The sequence below is a fragment of the Drosophila willistoni genome (genome assembly GCF_018902025.1).
Source record: "Drosophila willistoni isolate 14030-0811.24 chromosome 2L unlocalized genomic scaffold, UCI_dwil_1.1 Seg196, whole genome shotgun sequence".
Classification (NCBI taxonomy): Eukaryota; Metazoa; Arthropoda; class Insecta; order Diptera; family Drosophilidae; genus Drosophila; species Drosophila willistoni.
The window spans coordinates 3,291,022-3,317,630 of record NW_025814048.1 but is presented as its reverse complement, the minus strand read 5'-3'; the positions used below and the strand labels follow the sequence as shown (position 1 = coordinate 3,317,630).

The 26,609-nt window shown below is 34.9% G+C and overlaps 1 protein-coding gene across 1 annotated transcript in view; it reads left to right on the top strand.

The window, feature by feature from the left end:
• Window positions 1–26,609, top strand: part of LOC6640202 (ecdysone receptor) — a 44,126-nt gene extending 17,517 nt beyond the window's left edge. Inside the window, exons 2-5 of the mRNA XM_047010092.1 lie at window positions 23,472–24,052; window positions 24,121–24,264; window positions 24,803–24,955; window positions 25,030–26,609. Coding sequence (XP_046866048.1) covers window positions 23,472–24,052; window positions 24,121–24,264; window positions 24,803–24,955; window positions 25,030–26,151 — 2,000 coding nt within the window. The 3' untranslated portion in view covers window positions 26,152–26,609. The remainder of the gene's footprint in view (window positions 1–23,471; window positions 24,053–24,120; window positions 24,265–24,802; window positions 24,956–25,029) is intronic.

Here is a 26,609-nt window from a genome sequence, read left to right as displayed (position 1 = left end):
TCACTTTTGAGGGAAAAAATTATCCTTCTTCCTCCTTGACCAACATTGTCTTTAATAAAATTGATATAGACATAAAACTGAAAGAAGTCGAAGAAAGGCATTCTTTGTAAGATTGTCTCATAGTTTTAACATATTCCAGATCCTTTTTGGGCCCAGATACTGGGATTAAGAATATTCCGTTTGTAAGCTCAAACAGTTGTCATTAAATTTTAAGTAAAATGGATTTTACAAAAGGTTAAAACCCATTAAAAGCCAAATCAAGATGATTGAAATGACTGGACTGAAAGTACGAGATGTCACAATGTCTCGTAATACTGAGTAATGAACGGAATGGCTCATAAACAAGTAAATATTACATCATTCGCCATTTAGTTTATCTTTCAGTCGCATCAATTGACAATAAGGTTAAGTTAAGGCTTTCAAGCTGAATCTTTATGGCATGAATCCTTGGGATTTTTCAAGAAATTTACCACAAATTACAATCAATCAATTAAAGAATGAAAGAAATACTAATGAGAAACATTTCTTTACAGTCTTAATAAATACAAAATAGTTAAATCTTAAGAGAAATAAAATTTAAGTAGACGAATTTCTTTAGTGCCAACAATTTAAAATAGGTGGAATTCCCACACCTTACGATCTCATAATAAAAAATACATCAAAATGACTAACAGACTTGAAATCAAAAGTTCAGTCGAATTTCCACGAATTCATTCACATATTGACACCATTTGAACTTGAATATTGTTTTGAATTTGTTTAAATTAATATCTGTTTGTATATTACGTATACGCCTCATATGACAGAACTGAATTGACCAAGCAGGCCAGCCAAGCGCATACTTATATCTAATTTGTAGTTTTGTTATTGTTATTCCAAGACTTATTATTGTTGTTACAACTACTACTACAACACAATATAAAATCGTTAGAATTTTGTTTTTTTTTTGTTTTTGGCCAAAACGTTCATTGACCCCACGCAACAGCGGCTCAAGGTTAAATGCTGATGCGTAATACAACAGCCAAGAGACGAAGTTTCACACTTTTTCCATTTGAATTCAGCTTGGCTTGGCCCAAAACGTGTTGCCATAGTCCAAAAACCCAAACACACACATAATAGTAATAATAATAATAGTTATAATAATACCAAAAACCAACCATGTGCGTGCCCGTGCCCGTCTCTTTCGGCTATGATTTTTGTTTGGTTGTTTTCTTTGCCGGTTGCGTTCAGAATTGTATACTATATACAACAACTTTACTATGGCCAAGATATATATTGTGAACGTTTGATTTTTGGCGGAATTTTCTGCTGCGTCAGCGCACACGCTTTTTGAATTCTAATACCCAGCTTAATGCAGCTAACAGTAAGGAAAGGGTATATTAGAGCTGGAAACATTTCAGAAACTCCATGAGAAAAGTTTTTTCATTTATGAAGTTGTTAGAAGACATAATCAAAACGTTTTGACCTCTTATAGAGGGCTTAAAGTATATTGCAAAGGCTAAAGGATAATAATGACTTTAATAGTCTAAGTTATATTCAGTTAACAAGTTAAACTATAGGGTATTTCATAGTCTATCTCTTTATCTCATATAAATTGTCAGTTTTTTGTTGCTGTTTATTTAGTTCTTGATTTCTTTTTGTATTTGTAATTACGTTGTTCATTATGTTGATCGTTTCTCCTCACACACACACACACACCGACACACACACACACACACAATGTACATAGACATAGGCTATATTTATTTAAGCCATGTGCTTCAGTTTTGAGCCTGGCCTTTGTCTAAATAGAATTATTTACTTGCCTTCATTTTTTTTTTGGAGGGAGCTTTTTGTTGTTTTGTTTTTTTTTCTGTGCTTTTTTTAATTAAAATAACAATGCTTAGCAATCAGCGAGTGATTTATTAAACTCTTTAGAATCATTCTTATGGAACGAGAGAAAAATTACAAAAATATTTTTAGGCCATTTAAGTTTGTTGCCTAAGTCTTTTGTTTTTCCATGTTTTCTAAGAGATGGCGAGATTTGCCACATGAGAAAAAATAAAACAAACATTAATAATTTGCTGAGCTCATAAATTTTTGTAAAATTGTTGTTTATTTTTATATCGTTGTTTTTTTTAGTTTTGAATAGTTTTAATTTCATAATTTCGCCCACATTTGCAATTTGAAGTAATTTTCACCATATTTGTATTTATTTGAAACTAGGTTAACAATATTTTATGGCAACTTTTTTCAGTCACTTTTTCTATCCCTTTCCCTCTCTATCTCTCTCTGTCTTTGCAGAGGCGTTAATTATGCTAAAAATGGTTAACAAAAAATTTCTACAATTTTTTTTTTTTAATACTTTTTAAATTTCCGCTCAATTATTTTAAGAAGGATAGAGGGGAAAGGGGAAACCAACTCGACAGCATTTCAATTAGCAACATGCGAATCTTGACTTGAAATCAGCTGAGCCGAGAGTCAGTTGAGAGAGTGATGTAGGCTTTTCTGTGTGGGCTGTTCAAGGGGCTAACGGTACTTATATCTAAGACAACCTATTTCAATTGGTTTGCAAAAAGCAAAAAACAAACAATTCAACAATTGCTGGACAATTTTTATGAACTTTGATGGGAATGAAAGAAGCTTATCAGGCAAAAATTTCCACATTCCCCATTTGGGAACTCTTTTCTATTGCGTAAGGGTTTAAGTTAACTAACATTAGTTAATAATTTGTTAATTATATGCCACTTGACTAAGTTTATTATTGAAAATCTGTTTTAAATTACTGTAAATTAACCACAATTTGTTATTATTCTAATTTGTGTGATAAAAATTAGTCAAAAAGCAATGCTATTTATATTAATTTCCATCCGGAAACTTAATTTTAGCTATATTTCAAATGAAGTGTTAAAAAATTAAAATATTTGAAATAATTGTAGAGCAATTAATATGTTTTAAATGTTTGAAACTTAATTATTAATTCCACATTGCCATAAATATTTCAATGCTTAACATTCAATTTTGTTAAGGTTTTTGTCATTAGTTGATCATTCATAGAATTTCAAATATATATAAAGGTTTTATGCAGATGTTTCGACCTTTTTCTAGTACTAAATCAAAGAACAAAGTCATATTCCTATGAGAATATTTGTTTGCGAATATATTTCATATTTAGCGAACTTTAATAATTAAAAATTATATGACTTCCGTAGACAGCCCAACAGTTTAAACAAAAGAAATGAAAGGCAAAGAGAACCAGCAAAAAAAAAAAAAAACATAAAAGTCAAAAACATATAAACTAATTAATTCAGTATTGCAGAGTCGTAGGAAGAGAGTGTGGGGGGACAGAAAGGCTGATCTGTATAATGATAGTGATATTCATATAATCATTATGATGAACGCACACAGAGAGAAAAGGCAAATGGCTAATAAAAATAAGACGCAGTTAAGACTCATTCCCTACATATCTCCCTTTCTCTTCCCCCCTTTTTGTTGTCTTTAATTTCCGCAAAAAAAGGGAAGGAATTAAAAAATTCTTTTTACTTGTCGCCCAAAACACAGAACAGCAAAAAGGTTATGTTGCCAAAAAAATGTTATAATTGTTGAGCCTGCAAAAGATGGCCCATAGAGGATTATAAACTAAACTGGCTAACAATAAATAAAAGCCTTGTTCACTTAACGTAGCACAAAACGGTGGAAACAGCAGTTGGGCTTCCTATCCAAAAAGATCAAGCCACCTGCCATGAAGAGAGATGACCAAGATGATCAACCGGAACAAAACCATTTTCAAAGTCCGTTTGCTGTTGCATTTGCAATGAGGCAAAAAGAACGGCAAAACAGAAGAAGCCCAGAACAGAAACAAAAGACGGCAACAGCAACAGCAGCAGCAGCAGCCTGCAGCTTGTCAGATAGGGGGACTTTTTTGCCTAAAATTTATTTCAATCCTTTAAGCACTAATTTTAAATTAGATTCCAATTGAGCTCTGAGGTCTCTTCTCAGCTGGAGACGTCTAAAGAGGGGGGTGGAGGGACGGGCGAGGGTTATTACCTTTTTTGGGCTATTCTGGCGGTGTTCACTCTTTTAAATTGGCAGCTGTTGCGGTTTTTATGTATTGTGGCATCTGCTTGAAAGAGTTCAGACTTCTTCTCTCTCTCTCTCTCTGACGATTTTTATCGCATTTGAAAAAGAAAAAATTTAATTGGCAAAACTGCAAGAAATTGTATTTTTGAGGTTTTATCATTGCCCCGATCTAAATATATATTGTATAATTCTTACGACATATGCGTAACATCTAGTTTGAATGAATGAACCAATGAAGCAAAAAAAAACCTGTCACGCACACGAACAACAACAAAACGCCGTGAAAAACTGTCGGAAAAATGTCCGCAAAATGATAGCTTGACATTTATTTTTTTTTTGTTTTGCCTCAATGGGGAACCAAGACCTATTCTCTCACTTTCTCAATCTCACACAAAAACAAAATGATTTATGAATTATGAAATGTCATAATACATTATGACAGGAAATTTTGTTAGGAAACCACCAAAATTAGAAGCAAAGTGAATGAAGGAAATAAAATTGGCTAAAAGATTTTAAAGTGGCCAAAAAGAATTGTGAATTAACTTGAAAATTCATTAAATCAGAGTTGAAAGAATGCGATTTAAATGAGTTTCTTTTACCAATTGATAATTATTCTTTATATGTATTTCATCTCAATTCAGAAATATTTATTTTCTTACTATCAGTAATTTATTAATAAGGAGAAAATGGTTTTGCCTTTCAGTAAAGTCTTCTTATTTGCAGTAACTTTGTTTTTAAATTAAACACAAGTAAATGTTATTGAAACAAAAAACCAAAAGGTTTCTACTGTTAAATAAAACTATAAAATTAAATTCAATATTAAGGATATGTATTTTATCCAAAGGTTTCCACATTGATCAAACAATTTGAAACATAGGTTAATCTGATCTAAGTTAGTTCAACTATTTTGACATTTATATTCAAATTTATCAAATAAATCCATAGTCAAATATTGAAACTGAAACATTCCATTAACATACACCACTGGTCATTAGGATAGTCCAACCTCTGCCCTAACTGGTTTTCATTTAAATTTTGTTCAATCAAATATTTTATACATTTTTTATTGATGAAAAACTAAATTTTGCTTATAGAGAACAATTTTAAGTGTTTACAGTTATTAATCTATGCATTTCTAGAATTTAATTCATGAGGGACAAGCCTAAACTGGTAACCTGAAGTGTTTATATAAGGATTATCTTATCTTTGTCGTAATAAGGAGGTATATGTATCTCTGGACTCCTTTATGAATTCTTTTTACTCAAATATAATAAATTTTTACCGCTTTGCTATAACTAAGTGTTAGTAAATGATTCCTTAGTTAGTTCCAGATGCAATGAATAATGTTTTTTTTAAATTTCATTCATTTGTTATTCAGTCAAATGACGTTTTAAGAAATGTGTATAATTTGAAACTGTGGTAAATTGAAATTTTTTTGTTCAAGAATTTATCACTCTCTTTCTCTGTCTCTTCCCCTACACATTTCAACTAAAACTGTGAGTTATATTATATGTGATTAATTAGACACACATTTTTTGGGCGTGACGACGACTTGACTGGGCTCTGGTCTCTGAGACGCTGACATGCAACTCCATGACTAATAAAAGGGAGAGATAGACAGAGACAGAGACAGAGAGGGAGTGCAAGAGTGTGGGGTGGGGTGGGGAGGGAAGATCGAGGGTTCAAGTGTGGGTATTTTGGGGTCCAGGTCTGCCAATAACTGCGCCTTCCTAAAATCATAAAATAAATATATACACATCAGAATGAGAATGAGAATGAGACGAGGTGGAGGAGGAGAAAAGTGAGAGGAGGACCGCAGCTAAAAGCCTCGACATATGTGAAATGTGACAGCAAAGGAAGTGAATATGGACTTTGTCTTGAATATGTTTCTTTCTGCTCTGGTCTGCTATCAAAAAGCACACACACACACAAACACACTCACAGATAATACACACACCCAAAAACCAAAAAAATTTAACAAGAAAAAAACATTTTTTGTGTGTTTCTCTGTTTTGCCGAAATGCATTTCAAGTCAACGACGAAATTGAATCATTTGACAAAAAAGCTTTATCAATTTGTGTTTTTTTGCGTGTGTGTGTTTGTGTCTTCTCTCTGGAAATGCAAATTATGCGTTTAGGTAGAGGGAACCACAACAACAACAACAACAACATTTGACCCAAGGCACTCTGAGAATGGGGGAAACAAGAAGGAATAAGCATAAGAATGAGTATAAAGTATAAAAGAAGAAGAATGGGCAAATGGAAAGAAGTCGTTGTCGTTCATGTCGACATGGTGTTATATGCAAAAATATGCAGGGCCTATAAATCAAAAACAAAAAAAAACAACAAAAACGAAAAAAGGAGAAAAAACCGTGTGTGTGCCTCATTTGACATTTCTCTCTCTGCCCACCCCCCAAACCCCTTCCGTGTTATTTTTCTTCTTTTTTTGGGAGGGGGGAATTTGTGTAGCAAATTTTAAAGTCAAAGTCATTAAAATGCGAACAACACAAAACAAAAAATTTGTCGCTTATTTTCTTCTGTTTGTTAAATGACAAATTTTTGTTTTTATTTGTGGTTTGTTGTCGGGAATATGCAAAAAAACATTTTTATTTTACCTTTAGTTGAAAATTGAAATGTTAAGGTGAAGCTAAACAAGTTTTTATTACAAGGGAATTTTTAATTGTGAGATAAAGCCAAAAACCTAAAGCATATTTATAGTCCTTTTGCAGTCGCCTTTAGGGAGCCTTTAGTGAGCCTTTAGGAAGCTCTAATGATAAGACGAAGTTTATTTTTAGAGTATTCATTTATTAATCATATTCAATGTCACAGAAATTAAGCATTAGCCCGTGAAAAAGATGAGCTTTAAAAACTTTATTATCTTTATAGAGAACTCTAGGCTTTATTAATATTGAGCGTCTAAAATTGAGAAAAAAGTACAATATTTAGCTTAGGGATATCTATATATACATACATACTTCCCCTTAATCCAATAGAACTTTCTTTCAAGGTACTTCGGACTCGGAGTTCTAACTCGAGGAGAAGGTTTCCCACTGAACCATCGAATAGTTAGTTAAGAGATCTTTAACTAAAAGCTATCGATCGAGTAGATATGAAATTGTTTTCTGCAAAAAACTAAACTCACTTTCAATCATTGAAAGATGATTTGATTTATGTTTTGCTTAGGTCACAATTTGAATTTTAAGCTGGGAATGTTTTTTTCGATTTCTTGACTCATCTGAAAACTGCTATAAATTCAATTTGACTATCTTTTCTATTGGAATTGTTGTATTTTGATATCATTCTTCTGAAATTGAATGATTTTTAGTTGAGCACACTAAAACAGGCAATCAAATATGTGTCATCATATCAAAATAAACCTTTTCTAACTATTTTATAACTATTTAAACATATTTCAATGTAAATTTGCAAACTTTCCTGCAATTATTTATTTTATAATAAAGGTTTCAATGTCCAAACGTAATTGCAATTTAATTTTTTCAACCAACCCCTTCTCTTCCCACCAAACTCTTCTCACCTTTTGCCAACAATTAAAAGCTAAACAATTTTGAACTTGATGAATGAAAATTGAAAAGAAGGAGGCACGAAAAACAAAAACAAGCTAATATAATGATTGTGTTGAATGCACAATAACAATTGCAAACAAAAAATAATTTACCATAAAAAATAAAAAAACGAAAATCAACTAACCCAGACAACAAGTTTGTTTCACATGGCAAAGAAAAAAAGAAAAACCACTTTCAGGCAACGAGTTTTCATGTCTACCTGGGTAGATAGTCCAAGAGGGAGGCAAGTGCAACTTGTATCTTAAAGATACACAACCGCTTTCTAAACAACCAGTGAGTGAGAAAGAGAGGGAGAGAGAGAAAGAGAGAGGTGATTGCGCGGGGGGGAGTAGGCAGCCGTCTTGTTAGTCGTTTCAAATGTTCATGTTTGTGCCACAATATGGCCTTGAATTTTTAATCAAGTTTCGCGCGCTAGTTTGCAGCTCTCAAAAGCCTTGGGGCATGATCATGGTCGGAGTTTCGCTCTCCTCTCTCTCTCTCTCTCCTGCCTGCCTCCACATGATCACCTAAATTGCTTGGTCATGTTGGCTAAGTTTTTGTTTCTTTTTAGGCACTAAAATCAAAACAAGTTCTATTGAACTTGGGGTCCGTCTAAAAGATACCAAAAAAATGAAAGAAACGTAAAAAAATGCTTTGCCTTTTTGCACAAAAAAATGATTAATGGAATATACGCCAAACAACTGTGTGTAGAGACTCATACATTAAGTTAAAAAAATATTATTTTACCCAAAACAACAGAAAACCCAAGAAATATTAAAAAACCGACCAAAAAACGAAGCCAAATATATGAAAAAAAAAAAACTGCCTGCTGTGCAAAAAGGCGAGCAACAAATCGAAAAACGAACAAAAAAAAAAAAACAGCCTGCATAAATTTCAGACACTCAGTGAGAGTTACTAAGACACACATTATCTTTTCAAAAACAAAAGAAAGAACACAAAATGAGAGAGAGAGAGAGGTTAGAGGGATTTGAAGGGGGGACAGAGACTGAAGCAATAACAAAATATGGCCACAAAATAAAAGTTTGCCGTTTAGAATTTCAATTCAACTTTGCCACATGCAAGAAAATCCATACAAAATAATCAAATTGTCTGTCTGCCACTTGAGTTTGTAACTCGATTTGAAAGAAATTTATCAAAGCAAAGACATATATTTGATTGATCAACAAAGAAGAGAGTTTTATTACTAACTCAAACTCTTTATTAACCTTAACCTTAACTTTATATTCCATTTGTTAATATAACACGTTTGGTGTATTATTCATTATCTTTGAGACTTTTAGATTGAGATTGGGTTTCCAAAAGTCCAAACTTTTCTGCATTTTCGTAACCTTGACTGAGACTTAACCATGAGTTATTTTTTCAAAACTAAATGTATTAATATTGATCAAAACAGGGTATAAGCCGGCTTTACTACGAATAACTCCAGAGTTGTGATGACCCTGCTCATATCGGCTGAAACTAGTTGGGAATTCTAATTAAAGGAGGGAAAAAATAGAATGTCAAAGGTTGCAAATGCAGAATTCATCTGTTTTAACAATGTTGTCTTAAATATTGAAATGAGAAACTGTTCACTCACCACTTTTAAGCTGTTTTCGTATACTTTTTAAGATTAAAAGAGAGTAAAAGAGATCAAAGGCTGTAAAATAAGGGGAACTTTTCCCCCAAAATCTGTTTTAATAATGTTGTTGGTTATATTAAAATAGGAAACTGTTCATTTACATGATTTAAGCTGGTTTTGTGTACTTTTAATGGAAACCCAAACAGAAAACCCCCAATTTATGCTGGAAGCATTAGCAGAATTAGTTCAAACTATCTTGAACTTGAGAAGTTCATGTCAATAAATGGAAATTCTCATCAGAAATGTTTCTATTTATAAGGCCTAAAAAATGTAATTATCATTGTTAAACATTTAATATTTTAGATTCAAGTCATATTCTGTTTAATTAAAGATATTTTCTATACGATATTTAAAATCTCTTTTAACTGTTTATTTACAAAAAGAACTTTCTAACCATTAACAGTGATTCCTTTCTTGATGAAAATTCATTGAAAGTTTTCTGTATAAGAAAATTCTTTAACTAATTGATTCTAAAACACTTCTTGTCAATGATTAACCATTCCACATACCAAAAATTCAGTTTATTCCCTGCGTATTTGAAACAATTTTCCAGTTTAATTGTACATTTCAGTGAAGATCTTGAATCTTGTATGCAAGATCTGGTTATAGCTCAACTTGAACAATTGCCGAGTTGTTTGAAAGCAATTAAAGTCACGTGTCTGCTACCAAAATGACACTTGACTTATCTCTCGACTCGACTCACTGGGCCGGGTTAATTTAGGTAGAGAACCCCCCAGAGAAGCCAACTAGAAGGAGCTGCTCTAGCAACTCCCAAGCACTTGAAGTCCATCATCATCCATCTGCTTGCTACATCTGTTGATGTTTTAGCTTTTCTATCTCTCTCTCTCTTTCTATGACTTGTTCTTTTTTTGTGTTACCATTTCTTCTTCTACTATAATTCTTCTCCTTCGTTTTAGTTTGATGATGATCGCATGTTTAAAAATAGTTAGAAAAAGAAAAAGAGAGAAGAGGAAAAGAACAAGAAAAATAAGTTGAAAAGTTAAATGTTTAATGGCCAGAAGGGCGGGAGAGTTGGGTGGGGGGGTTTGGTAGGGGGTTCACTTTATAATATGAAATGTCGATTTCAAAGGCTTGTGGAAAAAGGTTGCCTAGGCAGATTTTTATATACATATAAATGTTTTTTTGTTGTTGTTCTCTTCACTTTTTTTTCCATTTTATTTTTTAATGTTTTTGCTGTGCGTTTTGTTGTCGGTGCTTTTGAGCTTTACCTTGGGGCTTCGGTTTCATTTACCTCAAGAAAATTGTTGGTCTGTCGGTTTGGCGGTTTGGCGGTCGGTCTATCAGTTGGTCGACCATTTGCTTTGCAGGTTTTTTTTACTTTTTTTTTGTGTTCAAGTGTAATTAAAGTTGGCAGCGGAAGTTAGGCGAGCTGTGAAGTTGTTTGCGGAAATGTAATGGGAGACCAAAGGCAAAGGTCTACATCTAACAGCAAAACTTTTCATTCTACACATTGAGTATCTATAACGCAAATCTAACAGTTATATACCAGATGCATCTATACATACCTATATCATACACTTAGATTTATTGACTTCTTGCCAGTCATCTTGGCTTCATATCTATCAGTAAAGATAAATCTTATTTTGAAAATGTTTGTTGAAAATCATATTAGATAACACCAAATTTAGATTGAAAATAAATTTTTAGAATTTAAATTGCATTTTAGTGGAATTTCCAAATTAATTTTGGAATTTATTCATTGGATAAAAATGCGTTTTAATATATAAGATAAAAAAAAGAATACATCAGAAAGATGGAAAAAAATTAGGAAAATAAAATATATTGGAGAAAATAAAATACACCAAAATTAGTCAGAAAGATAGGGAAAAACACAATTTTATTGATTCATATTTTTCTGGAAAATAAAATATAAAAAGTATAATATAAATTAATAAATTTTAAACTCCAATAAAAATGCAAAAATTAAGAAAAATAATTAGAAATAAAATGAAAAAAACTAATTTTTCACTTATAGTTTTCTCTAAAAAAGTTAAGAAAATAATAATTTCTCTTCTACTGCTAAGCCATTTTTTTTGACACATTTTTTAAATTTATAAACAAAAAAACCATCATGTACATTAACTTATTTTTCTCTATATTATTTGCTAATAATTTCCTTTACCATTTCTTCTCTTTGCAGGTAAATCAAAAACTATTAAAATATAAAAAAATCAAATCAAATCACTTTAAGCCCAATCTATGGCCCATATATGTCTGCCTATCTGTCTATATGTATGTATTGGAATCTATTTTTTTTTATTATTAAATACAAAACGAATGAGGCAGCAAAATAACAGCAACAACAAAACACGCCTACACAGCAGCTGCCTTAAAGCAATTTCTCTTTGGGCAACTGGCAAAAATAAAAAAAAATAAAAAGTACAATAATTTGACAGGCATATTGCTCGGAAATCGTATGACTGACAACTTGCCCCTTGACACACTTTTTGTCATAGCAACAAGCAACAATAATAACAACAACACCAACAACAATACACAAATATGTTTAATAATAATAAATTGCTTATAATTTTTTTTGTTTTTTGTTTTGCCCCCACCTTCTGTCTTTCTGACTGACTAATGAGGGCTAGAAGGATTAGTTTATAATAAATGTGAGATGAAACAATAAAAACAAACATAAAACATTTATAAATTAAAATATAAATTGATTTAATTTAGATAAATCGACATGATACGAATGTGGCATTTCGATTTTTTTTTGGACCTTGTTAACTTCTAATCAACTGGCAGCTCTCTTCTAACGCTTTTTTTTTCTATCGAAATACATTAATTTAAGTTGAAACATTTTTGAAAAAGCAACAAACTAAATGGACTCAAAAACCTAAGTCTTTTTGCATTCAAAATGTTGAAAAATTTAAGCCGACTCGAGGTGTCTTTAAAAGACGATTAGTTTCTCATTCAAAATATAGCAAAATGTTTAATTTTGAGCCTTCAAAATGTTCAGTAAAATGTTTAAAAATTGTTAATAAACTTGATCAAAAGGTCCAAAATATTCCTTTTGTTTACTTCTCTTTAAATGTGAAGAAGATTCGTTTGACCACCTTTTCCGTTTGAGGTTCTTTTGTTGGCGTTTTTTTTTGTTAGAAAAGTTAACCAAATTGATGGTGATAAATCAAAGTGAAATCAACTTTAAGAGAATTATTATTAAACACTTCAACAGCTCATAATGAATATTAATTTGATGTAATTGTTAAACAAATTGGCCAGACATCCGCCACGGTCCAACCTTCTTTCCACCACTGTCTTCTTGTCTCTGACTCTTTCTATCTGTAGGCATTATTCTTTGTCTTGTTGTCTTTTCTGATTTATATGTCGAAAAGTGTTTGCCAAAATTATTTTGACAGGTGCTTTTGAGAGCGAAAGTTGGCTGCTCTATGACAAATTTTGAATGAGTCGAAATGAATAATTCACAGCCAAAGTAATGAGTATAAGACAATTATGCAAGAACTACGTATAAAAGCAAGAAATGTTTAAACTTTTGTCGACATAATGATTTCTGATTCCTGTTCAATTGGTGGTAATGCTGCTGCTGCTGCTTACTGCTAACACCTGATACACCTGACTACGTCATCAATTATGGCAAAAGAATTTTAACTTTACTTTTCCAATGAAATTCACTTGGCGCTGCACAAAAAAAAAAGACAAGAAATAAATAATAACCTGAAAGAGAAGTAGAGAAATACCAAAATCAAAATCGGGTAATCGCATTAAATTATTATTTATTTTTTGGTTTTGTATTTATCAAAATTCCTGGAAATGAATTTTGTAATAAAGAGTGCGCACTTTTTTTTTTCGTTTTTCGCTTAAGGCAATGTAATGTAATATGCTTGAAATAAATATATATGTATATATATACATAAATATCCATATGCAACATATATGTTGTTGTTGTTGTTGTTGTTTGTGTTTATTCTGCTGCACTCGACAAAAGAATTTCCCACAATGTCAAGAGAGAGAGAGCGAGCCCAACGAACCAAATATTGCTCATACGCACAGTTGGTCGGCGATGTTATTTGCTTCTGATGCTGCTGCTGCCAAGTGAAGCGCATCAAATGTGCCACGCGTTTTTTCTCTTCATCTTTCTCTCGTTTTGGTTTTTCTTCTTTAAATTGCTGCAAATTGTTTTTCATTGCGCCATTCTTTATCAAATGCGAGTGGGTGAGTGGGGAGGGGACGGGAAGAGAGTGAAACCTATGCACAAGTTATTGTATAAACAATTTTATGTTTATTTTTTTCTTTTTGTATATATACAGTTCAATGCCTTTGGCAATTGTGCATTAAACAAAACAAAAAAAATATATATATAATAATATTGTATGAAGCAAACATAAAAGCAAATGCAAATTCTGTGCAAAAGTTTTTGGCAACAATTTCAACAATGTTCAATCTTCTTCAACACAGCCTAAAAAGAAAAAAATGTTTATGGAAATTGAAATATGAGACACAAAACCATTATTGAATAGAAATAACAAGTGAATTTTGGCAACAATTTTTGGTATTTGGACACTTGAAATTTAAGTTCTTCTGCTTTGACCAACAATAATGTTAAACTTTCATGTCTTTGACCAGCAAAGTAAACTAAATTGAATCCTTGATCCTTTTCAGAAAGTAAAATAAATAAAGTTTTGGCTGACAAATGTGAAGTGTGGCAACGCTTTGTGAAATTTGGCAACATTGAAGTCATCGAAAATGCTTTTACAAAGTTTGCTAGCATTTTATGTAGAAATTTGTACATGTTTTAAATGCATTAATTAAGTTAGAAAACAAACAAGAGAATTTAGACAAGAGACTAGTGTAAAAAAGGCTCTCAACGCTTTTACAAAAGTTTAACAACATTTTATGCAATAAGTCAAGAAGCTGGGCTAAAGGCATTTTAGCTTCACCCTTTTAAGAAAAAACCATTGAATATAAGAAATTGTCCATCAATTTCAATAGATTAAAGTCTGGCAAGGCTTTTAAAACTTTTCAGATCTAATTGAATAACATAACCTTGTAAATCAATAACACAATTTGATATCGAATCCAACTAGACTTATACAACAATGCTGCAAAAACGCGTAGTTTTCGTCCTCCCATTGATATCATATAACAATTGTTTTACGCAATTGAATGCATGAAAATCTTATCATAAACTTACTCCTCCCCCTGCCTCACTCACTTTTCAAGCGTCAGTTGGCTGGTTGTTTGTCGCATTGTTCAAGTGACGTAAATTACTTCAAGGACGCACAGTAACCCGCCAAGTACAAGAATCTGTTGTCGCAGCTGTCTCGTTGGGGCTCTTACTCAATATAAATATAATAAAAAGAGAAGAAGAAGACGAAAAAAAAATAGCACTGACCAGCAACAATGTGGCTGATATTTAATAAGAATAAAGGAGAAAAACGTCTGCCACTCAAGACGATGAAGACGACGACGACAACAAAGGAGACCAAGACCAGACCCCAGACAAGACAAGACACCCGCCCCAAAGGGCAGAGATGCTGTGCAACACTAGTTGATAATAATGTAATAACAATAATAATAAAATATAAATACCACCAGACAGACAAGGAGGGAGCAAAGTAAACAGAAATTCTTTACCCTCTACCTTTGTTCTCTTTAGCTTGACTTTTACCTAACCCAACAAGGTCGTAGTCAGAAACATCTTGTACAATTTTTAATTAAAAACTTCCGTTTACTAAAACTCGCCAATAAATTGCACTTGACTTGAAAAGTTTTGCGCTTGAATTTGTATTAAAAATAGAGCTTAAGAAGACGGAAAATATTTAGTTAAGTCGAGGACATGCCTCAATAGTTACTTAAGAAGAAGAAACAAGCTCTTTGACATACAAATTGCATCTATCAAAAAGTCTGAAATCAGACTTATTTATGTAGGACATGTTGTCAAACTTCAGCCACAGTGCAACGTTGATAAATTTCAAGCATTAACAGTTAGTTCAAAGTGGTTTGACTTGGAGTAACTTAACATTTAATTAGCAGTTAATACATATATGTTTCACAATAGGCATTGAATTATCGTTTGTCACCCTGTTTAATGAATTAGCAGTGGGTTTTTTGTTTTTTCTTCTACTGTTGTCAAATTTCACTTGGGCGTTGTTGTCAAATTTCACATGGCTTTGTTTCAATCACACTCAAAGACAATCGTCGGACTGTAACGCTTTTGTTTATTGCACTAGAACTCTGTTTTGTCTGTTATTGTTATTGTTGTTGTTGTTGTTTCTTCATCTATTTCTGCCTGTTTTTCTTTTCTCCTATTTTCTCTCCCCCATTTTTCTTAGTCTATCACTTTTTTTTTTGTTTGTTATTGTGTTTTGTTAATGGCTTCACTCCATTGCCATTTGTTTTTCAGCTCCATTGTTCCACTAGAAGCTTCTTTTTTTTTGCGCGCGCGTTTCGTGCAATATCTGTTAAGTGTTGCATGGCTTGGCCAGTGTTGGTTAGCAGAAAGAGAGAACAGAGCTTCCACATGAAACTCATAAAAAGAAAGCAAGGAGAAAAAAAACTCGTAATAAAAACAACTCACATGGATATGTCGAACATATGTTGACTATAAAAAGCAAATTGTAAACAAAGCGAAGGCTCACACGGGTTGCCACCATGTATGTAAGTGTGTGTATGTATGTGTGTGTGTGTCTGTGTGTTGTTCCATGCAAATGCAAACACATATCATTAAAAGGCAGTGTTTGTGCAAAAAAAACGAGAGAAATGCGAAAAAAAAGTGGGCGGTCCACTGGGCCAAGAGAAATTGCATAAAAGAAACGCCTAGCTTTGATGGATGGATGCAAGTCCATGGAGAGGGGGCGGTGGGGCGATGGGGCTATGGTTACGAGTTCATTAACAGGGGCGTGGGGCATCAATAAAGAGTGACAGAAGGGAAAAGGGCGTTAGATGTTGGTAAAACATTGCACACTAATAAGCAATGCATTTTATGTTGCCTACTTTAAGGCGTTAAAGAAATGTTGCTACTGCAAGTGCAATAAAATGTTTCCAAAAAGCTTTAAAAGAGTTGAAAAATGTTTTTTCTACAAGAAATCACTTAAACACATAATTTATTTTATTAATTAGAGCCTCAACAAAAGGAAAACTACTTAATATTGCCTACTTTAGGGAGTTAAAACAACTTTAAATGACTTTTAATTAAGTAATGGCAAGTTTCTACAATAGTTTTAATGGCCAATCCCAAAATCAATATAATATTATATCTTTATTTTAAACATTTCTTTAAACATTTCGAGGTAATCCTTAACTTTAGCATGTTGAATGAAAATGCATTACAGGCAGAAAGGCAGGAAACGGAAACCATTCCAAATACTTTCGTTTAACTCTTAACTTTGCCTGCTGCACTTCCGTTTTGTTAGAGTTGGCGAACGAATTTTCCATTGGCTTGGATTATTGGGGGAGGTGGGAAAGGATACTAAAGGTACCTATTTGTATATAAGGATGTTAGTGTTAAATGACTTTGGCACTTGCAAAAGGTGCATAATACTTTTGTGCCATCATCATCGTCGTCGTCAACATCCTGCCCCTTCGTCTTGTCGGCGTCATCATTGTCGTCGCCGTCGTCGTCGTCATCGTCACACACAAACGTGTGGAACTTGGAGCCAAAGGTCATGCTATGACCCTCGTCTAAATGTCGACCCACAAAGTAGGTTAGAAACTCATTTTTGTAGCCCACCTTGCAACCAAAATGCTGCTTGCAACCCCGTATACCTACTGTGTGTGTTGGCTTTTTGGTCAATCGTATAAGTCGGTGGCAGAAAGGCAACATGCCAACGAACTGAAAAAATCAATTTTTTCGTGTAATAGATGAAGGGAAGGTGACAAGTGCTGAGGCTTGGAGGGGGTTGGCACCAAACGTGCCTAACAACTGACAAACTCGTGCAAAATAAATTGCAGCCTTGCACTAGAACCCCCCAGAAAAGCAACAACAACTACAATTTTCATGGGTGCAACTAAGGGAAACGACTCGAGTGATACCATGCAATAGCAAATATTGTGTGTAGGTCATATGGGCATATGAAAAGTTATAAGTTCGTTAAGAATAAAGATTACTTTTCAGACAATTGCATACTTTAAGGAGCCCTATATTGATTTCACAATTATTGCAACTTGTTCCCATGTCTTGCTAGATTATTTCAATATGCCCTAACAAGGGGATTCCATGTTAAAAGGGTATAAAAACATGTGCAACCCCAACACCAGAAAGAGCAGGAGGCCAATAGCTAAAGCAAAGAGAAAAAGACTGAGAGAGCAAGCGAGAGCGAGCAAGCGAGCCAAGAAAGGCGAGAGCAAGCTAAAAGTGCATTTGACATGCGCTGGGCTTGGTACAGTTTTTCAACTCCAGCTATATACCAACCATTAGTACTGCAATCCATCCAAAAGACCTGCTTCCTCTTCTAGCCACCATACCAAACGTCCGCCATATAAAACCGCCCCCCCCCCAAAACGGCACCCTAGAGTGCACAGTTATTATATTGTACTTAGCGTATATATGTATGTATATGTAAGTACATAAGGTATATAGTAGATCCATTTTGTATATGGCCCATGTTGATTTTGGCCTTAACAACTCCTATTTCAACACAAATTATACAAACAGAAGAGAAAGAAAAAAACCCGACCAAAACGACCATACCAAAGCCAAGGTGGATTTTCCTTCTACCCCATTGAATGGCATGGCATGGCCTTCTCTTGGTTGGTTACTGGGTGGGCGTTAGGATAGGTCTGTAGTAGGTGCTGTTCAATGTTTTGATTTAGGGTCGTCGGCTTTTACATAATAGTTGTAGGCAGGACTCCCTCTGTGGTGGTCAATACCACCCGAAACCAAAAAGGAAAGCAAAGGAAATGAAATCAACAAAAAAAAAAAATCCAATAAATTGTTGGTCGAAAAAAATGGAAACAGAAATATGTCAATGAAAATGATTTGTGTATTGATTCTTGATCTTGATAACACGTTGCACACTTTTTTTTACGGGTGAAGTCCTAATTGCTGAGGAAATGAACTAATTGATTCATTGAAATGTGGAACAAATGATAACAAAAATTTGGGAATATAAAAGTTGTTTATTAAATTTGTTCATTAAATCAGGATGTCACTTGAATTTTCAGCTTTAAAATAGTTTTTAATGAATCCTTTTTGAAACTTGAATTGGAAAGTTTTATATAAATTTTCCAAAATTTGTGTCTTCTTTTTTTTCACCGAAAACTTTTTGCCACATATAAAAAATATATAAATAAAAGCATGTGAAACTTTTGGTTTCCATATATTTCCTGCTGAAAATACTTTTTTATGAAAAAAATTCTTGGGAAAATTCAAAGTAAAACTTTAAATAATTATGTTAGATTGAAATAAATTTATAGAAATTTTGAAAACATTTGATACTCTTTGTGTAAATAAAAGTCCTTACAAAAATTTAATTAAACTCTCTACTTTACAATTAAATGTTAAAATAATTTAGATAATGTTCTTGTAACGGTAAAGTTGTCCTTTTCTTAACAAGGACCTACAAAATGAAAATGGCGCCAACGATAATTTTCACCCTCAAAAAGCTTATTTTTTGTTTTTGTTCGTTCCAAGCAACCTCTGTGACACATTGAAGCGAATCTCACAGAATCTTTGAACATTTATCTTGCTTTAGTTTATCGTACATATACAAAGAAACATATGAACATACATATGTATGTACATATATAGATACATATATTCAACTGCAAATCGTACAAGTAAACATGCGAACAAGTTTTTTGCCTGCGTTTTTCTTCTTTTCTCTTTTCTTTTGCCTTTTTTTTTTGTGTGTGTTTGTCATGACTGACTAGACTCTGACGCTGCTAATATAACAGCAGAGCCGACTTTGGGGAGGGCGGATGAGGGAGAAGAGGGCGTAGGGTAGGGTAGATTGTGCCAAAGGGAGGAAGCTTCAACTGAAGCTGACTACAAAGCAAATGCCATGCAAAACTTATTTATTTTTGTGCAGTAAAAAGGCGCTATTTGCTCAGTTCTTCTTCTCGGCAACACAAAAAGCCGCTTACAAACAACAGCAACAAAAATAAAGTTTCATATACCATAAAAAAAGAGAGAAATAGGAAAAAAATAAGTTTAGGTTGTGGTGCGGGAAGGGGGGAGAGAACAGTTTCCATGCGAAACAGAAGGGAGAACTTACCTATACCACGTTGAAAATGTGTGCGACATGCAATGCACACAAACACTTACACACACACACACACACACACAAACACAGAAAGGCAAAACAGCAAACTGCATTCTAGGGAGGGAGTGATGTTGGCTGTCGGGAGGGCGGTGGGGCGGGCAACAGCTCAGTCGCTAGCTCAGTTGGCAGCGCTGCTTGCAGTGACAGTGGCAATGCCAAAGGCAAACTGCATATTTTTCGAGGCCTACATCAACATTTTTTAACTTTACAACAAAAGAGAGACAGAGAGCAAGGGCGTGCAGCTACAGAGAGAGAGAGAGAGCGAGCGCGTGAGAGCAAGCTCTCCCTCCCCCTGTCTGTTTGTGTGTGTGCTGCTGCTGCTGCTATTGCTGTTTCTTTACTTTGGCTGCTGTATGGGGAAGCAGTGCAGCCAGTTGAGAAAAATATTATCTTACAGATGCAAAATGCTAGAACGACAAAAAAAAAGCTAAAATTATTTGGAATGCATTCAAGGCTAGAAATATAATGGGTTATAACTAATAACTGAAGTCTTTGATATATTTGTTCATTTTTGTTTGATATTTGTTCTGAAATTGTCATAAAAGTTTTCAAAGTCAAACTATTCAAGCCACCAATTAAAAACCCTTTATTGACATTCCCGCCAAAAAATAATAAAGCAAGCCAAAATGCCATCTCCCTTATGGAATGGAAGTGCAGTTTGCTTGTTTTTGCCTGCATTGCTGTCGTTGCCTCTGCCCCGGCAGTTTGTGTTGGGATTTCGTGGCCATAGCTATGGCTTCTGGTTCTGGTTCTGCGTTCTGCCTCTCTCCAGCTCCATCAACATTTGCTGCCATCTGCGTTCATCTCCATCGACCCCAGCCAACTCTGTTGTTGCTGTTGTTGTTGTAGTTGCTGTTTTGCCTTGTTCGTGGTTGGCGTCGTCGTCGTCGTCGTCGTCGTCATCGTTGTCGGACGCTTCGTTTACATGGATTATGTGGGTATGTAGTGTAGATCGAGACCGAGACCGAAAGAGAGACCAAGCACAATAACACAATGAACTCCAAATATCAGGGATGGGGTAGGGGGAGTAAGCTGAAGATTGGTGGGGTGTTGGAAGAGGGGAGATAGGAGCACAAGGTGGGCCTGGGTAGGGCAGGGCAGTTGCTGTCTTTTGTGTTGTTGTTGTTGCTGTTGTTATTGCTGCTGTTGCCGTTTTGGCGTCTAGTTTTTCTTTTTTTCTGCTTCTTTTCCTTTCTTTTTCGTTTTATTCTATTTTTTCTTTCCCCCCTCCGCTCCTCCTTGCTTTTTTCCATTTTTTGCCTTTGCTTTGTTTTGTTACTTCATGGCGTTTGCGTTTGTGGAAAAATGGCTTTTCATGAGTGAAAAATGAAATGTGGCTCCATTCTGCGTGCATATATATATGTATGTAAACAAACGTCTGTGTGTGTGTCTGTGACCATGTGTGTGTTTGTATGTCTGTAGGCAAAGTTGCATTTCAATGAACACGTTTATGTAGGGATGTATACATATGTACATATGTATATGTAAATATATAAGAGCAAATAATAACCAGAATGAAAATATTAAATTTCTCATAGGTCGAATTTCCTTTACTCTGATTCTGGGAGTTAAAGAAATAATTCACTTTGGCATAACTTGAAAATTTAGTCAATCACTAAGGATAATAAAGTTTTTCTGGTTAATGCCAGAATTTTTGCATTTGTCTGTACTAGTTTTTGTCTTTTTAAATGTCAAATATTTATCTATCCCTTTTTGAATTCAAATCATTAAGATACTACTTTCAAACGTCAACAAACTTCTCATTTAAGAACTCCTATACACTTAGATATTAATTAAAATATAATAATAACTTATCTTTTAGTTAAGGATTCAAAGAACTCCCATCTTGGGCTTAAATTTAAAAGAAAATCTGCAATTTTCCTTTGAGCTTGAGGCATTTTTAGCTTTGTTTTGTATATTGTTGAAACGAAAAATGCCAAAAACATTGACTATGACTATTTAGCCTTAGCATTTTACTTTTCCAAGCAATTTTTCACATTCACTAACAAACACACACACAGACACACACTCACATATTGCAGTGGGTTGTGTGCAGTGAAAATGCAGTCATGTTGGCGTCGTTGCTGAAGCAGACAACATTTTTACTGCATTTTTTTTTCTCGTGCTCGTAGCTTTTCTTTTTCTACTTCGTAGCCTGGCAGTGAAATTGAAAAGACAGCGGCGATGAAAATGTTTTGTTTTCTTAGGAGGGAAAGTAGTAGTAGACATACGACCAGGGCGTATGAGTAATATAAACCGCAAATACATACACACGCATAAATCTATGATCACTGAGAAAGTATTGAAACTTGAATTTTGAATTGGAATTATGTATACATATATTTAATACTTAAAAGAAGTAGTTGAAATATAAATTAAATAAGATGAGTGAAAGGATTTCACATTAATCTTAAGTAATTTTGAAAATTTCAGACTTAAAAAAAGTCTTAAATCACTTTCAAATCGTTTACATCATAAAATCTGCTCAAAAGATGAACATTTAAAATCTGAATCTAAACCAACCCGAGTATTTAAGTATTAAAACGGTAACAAAGTCGAAAAGTGTTAAAATCCATAAGCTTTTTCTTCTGTTAGTCACTTTAAAACTATGTTTTCTTGCAGTGTATGCACTATGCACATAAGCGAAGGAAGAAACAAAAACACAAAAAAACTGTGTTATGCCGACAATGCAACGCGTTGCACTTAACTGCTTGGGCGATTGGGTGGGCGTGTTGTGTGTGCGTGTGTGTGTGTGTGTGTGTGTGTGTGTATTTTGGTGGCGTCTTTCTCTTCCAAGTCTTCTTCTGGTGGTGTTTCTTTTTCGTCTTCAAGTCAAGTGTCTCACACACAAACACACACACACAGTGGTGTCTCATTGTCATTGCCTCTTTGTCGTATCTTTTTATCTACTTATGTAGTAGGCACCACCTCCTATCCGTTCCATAGACGTCCTCCATGCACTTGATATGCTTTTTGTCTTGACTATATCTTGAGCTGATGAAACGTGACTATTTGTATTGTGTGTGTGTGTGTGTTTTTTTTTTTTCACCAACTCCAACGCAACACACACAATGCAACACACACTTGATAGAGACAGACCGACCTCATAGTTTTCCTGTCTGGGGATCAATAATGAATGAGTGTGATAATGTGTGTGTTGGCTTGCAAATTATGCAATAGATTAGGTAAATTCTTAACTTCAGAGGTAATAGTTAGGTACTTATGATCCCTCCTTACCATTTGAATGACATTTTCGTGAGTTTACTTGATTAAAGTCTCTTTAGCATTTCTTGAAAGAACTTCCTAAACTTGTTTGACTAAACTTTTAGATTAAAAACATTATGTGGAAGTAGTTTTTTTTAAATTGTACTTTAATTTGCCTAAATCAGTCTATTTTTTTTTTTTTGTATATTTTGTTAAAATCTCCAACTAATGGACTTTATCGTATAATTTAAGTAAAATCTCCAAATTTAGTATAGCATACTTCTTTGCATAGGGCAAAAAACTTGTTAAAATTCGAATTGTTAACAAAACTTCAGCACGTGCAGATCATTGAACTCAATTTTCGTCCACCTATTCGGTTTTCGTTGAATTCTATAGACCTGTATACATACATATAGTATCAAGTATGATGTTTCTGTTTCTTCTTTGTGATTGATTACCATTTTGAAAATGATTTCGAAATTGTTTGCCTTCTGTCTGATCCACTCCACTCGATTCTATTCTGTGACTTTGAGGCACATATTTAATTGAATTTTAAATTTCCATTCGCAACGGGTATTCAGATAGATTTGGGTTCAGATGCAGAATTCGAATATCGAATGAATGAAAATTTATTTATTTGGGTCTAATGTTTTATGTAAGACTTTGTCTTTTAAAATTCACGGAAATCGGCAAAAAAGTAACAACAAAAAAAAAAACTAATTTTTAATTGTATGTGACTTTTGTTTTGTATTTGCAGGTCGCGATGATCTCTCGCCCTCGAGCAGCCTCAACGGCTATTCGGCCAATGAGGGTTGCGATGCCAAAAAGAGCAAAAAAGGACCAGCGCCACGAGTCCAGGAGGAGCTCTGTTTGGTGTGCGGCGATCGGGCATCGGGCTACCACTACAATGCTCTCACCTGTGAAGGATGCAAGGGCTTCTTTCGACGGAGTGTCACCAAGAGTGCGGTCTATTGTTGTAAATTTGGGCGAGCCTGCGAGATGGATATGTATATGCGACGCAAGTGTCAGGAGTGTAGACTGAAAAAATGCCTGGCTGTGGGCATGAGGCCGGAGTGTGTGGTGCCCGAGAATCAGTGTGCAATGAAACGGCGCGAAAAGAAGGCCCAAAAGGAGAAGGACAAGCTAACCACATCACCCAGTTCACAGCATAGTGGCGGCGGCGGTGGAGGCGGAGGCATCGGCGGTGGTGGTGTTGGCTCTGGCAATGGCACGGGCATGGGCGGCAATGGAAGTGGTTCCATTGGCACCCATGATTATGTTAAGAAGGAGATACTCGAACTGATGACATGCGATGCACCGCAGCATGCCACAATTCCGGTACGTTAACCAATCAAATGTTTCACTAGAAATTATTAACTTATGGTTTTCTTTTTCTTTCTATCTAGCTACTACCTGATGAAATTTTGGCCAAGTGTCAAGCGCGCAATATACCTCCACTAACGTACAATCAATTGGCCGTTATATATAAATTAATTTGGTATCAGGATGGCTATGAGCAGCCATCCGAAGAGGATCTCAAGCGTATTATGGTAAGCTGGTGTACAAAATGCTTAAAATTAGACAAACTCTTAACTTTATAAGACTTCTTAGCCATGTCTAAAGATTAGATTATCATTTCTATATATAAAATAATATAGCTGAGAGTAATTTTACTTACATTTTTGGTGCCTATGTTGCCATAAAACGCCATATAGTCTTCCTAATGGAGCATTTAGGTTGTAAAATTAGTCCTATTGCCCTTTAAAGTATGCAATAAGCTGTTTAAAAACTCATTATACTAGAAACTATACAGAACTTTTAGATTACATTATAAACATTTAATTATGACATTTCTTTAGTCACAGTGTAAGATTTATGCACTTTTTGATTGTCTATGGCATACTTTTGGGGGCAAAACTGAAATAAAGATACATTTTACATTATATAGTAAAACCAGGCGTTACAAATAAAATTATTAGTTTAAATCAATTCGAATAACATCAACTTAAAGAGTATCCCAATTTTTAACTTAGGATTCATAAAGTTTATAATAAATATTTAATGAATTTTCATTTGTTCCCTAAACAGAGCCAACCCGATGAGAATGAGAGTCAAACGGATGTCAGTTTTCGGCACATCACCGAGATAACCATACTCACGGTACAGTTAATTGTTGAATTTGCTAAAGGATTACCAGCGTTTACAAAGATACCGCAGGAGGATCAGATAACGTTACTAAAGGTACAAGATAATGTTAAATGAATGATGAATGAGTTGAACTAATTGGATTTGGTTTGGTTTTTTTTGTTTTGCAGGCCTGCTCATCGGAGGTGATGATGTTGCGAATGGCCCGACGCTATGATCACAATTCGGATTCAATTTTCTTTGCGAATAATCGATCCTATACCAGGGACTCGTACAAAATGGCCGGCATGGCCGATAATATTGAAGATCTATTACATTTCTGCCGTCAAATGTTCTCAATGAAGGTGGACAATGTTGAATATGCGCTACTCACTGCCATTGTGATCTTCTCGGACCGACCTGGGCTGGAGAAGGCCCAACTAGTCGAAGCTATCCAGAGCTATTATATCGATACGCTACGCATTTATATACTCAATCGCCATTGCGGCGACTCCATGAGTCTTGTCTTTTATGCCAAGCTCCTATCGATTCTCACCGAGCTCCGTACGCTGGGCAATCAGAATGCCGAAATGTGTTTCTCCCTGAAGCTAAAGAATCGCAAGTTGCCCAAATTTCTTGAAGAGATCTGGGACGTGCATGCCATTCCGCCATCGGTGCAATCGCATCTGGTGGCCCAGCAGGAGGAGCAGGAGCGTCTATCGCGTGCGGAGCGAATGCGTGGTGCTGTGGGTGGAGCAATAACCGCTGGCTTGGACACAGATTCGGCATCAACATCAGCAGCAGCACTAGCAGCGGCAGCATCTCAACAGCAGCAGCATCAAACGCTTTCAGGGCTACCCCAACAGCAACAGCAGCAACCACAACAACAGCAGCATCCCCATTCTCATCCGCATCTACATTCAATGCCTGCCACAGTCTCTGCCTCAGCGAATAATAATTCTGTATCAGCTGTTAGCACTAGTAGTGATTATATTGGCGGAGGTGGTGGAGGAGGCGGCGGTGGTGGTGGTGGCGTTGTGAGTGCCACCGGAGGTGGTCCCACTCAAGCAGTAGCCACATCCTCTACAAGTATAACAGCCACCGTACCAGCCAGTTCCACCACACCCAATGCCAATGCAGTTGGCGCAGTTGGGGCAGTAGGTGCAGTTGGAGCAGTTGGCGTAGGTGGCAATGTGAGCATGTATGCCAATGCCCAGACTGCCATGGCCCTAATGGGTGTGCCCCTACATCCGCATCAAGAGCAGCTGATAGCCGGCGTGGCGGTCAAATCGGAGCATTCGACAACGGCATAGCCCCAGCTTCAACTTCAGATTCAAGAGCAACATCAGCCACCCCCACAAATGATGACAATGATGGGCAGCTATGACTAAGAAGGAAAGGAAAAGCTGCCACACAAATTGAACAGATAAACCTAAACACCCTCCAGACACACACACACACCCACACACATCCCTCTCTATAAACAAACAACAAAAAAAAAATAAAACTTTTGAGGAAAAAAAATCTAACGACAAGCGTAAAATGCAGTTATTTAGTGCTTAAGCCTGCAAATATTAGCATTTAGTTTATAACAAAAACAAATAATTAACAATTCAATGAGAAAACTATATAGAGAAAGAAAAGCGTTGAAAAGAAAAACCCCCCAAAACACACAAACACACAGACACACACCTACAGACAAACCTTTTTTAGTTACATTTCTCGAATTACAACAAAAATTTAGAATGAAAGCAAGAAGAAAAACTAAAAA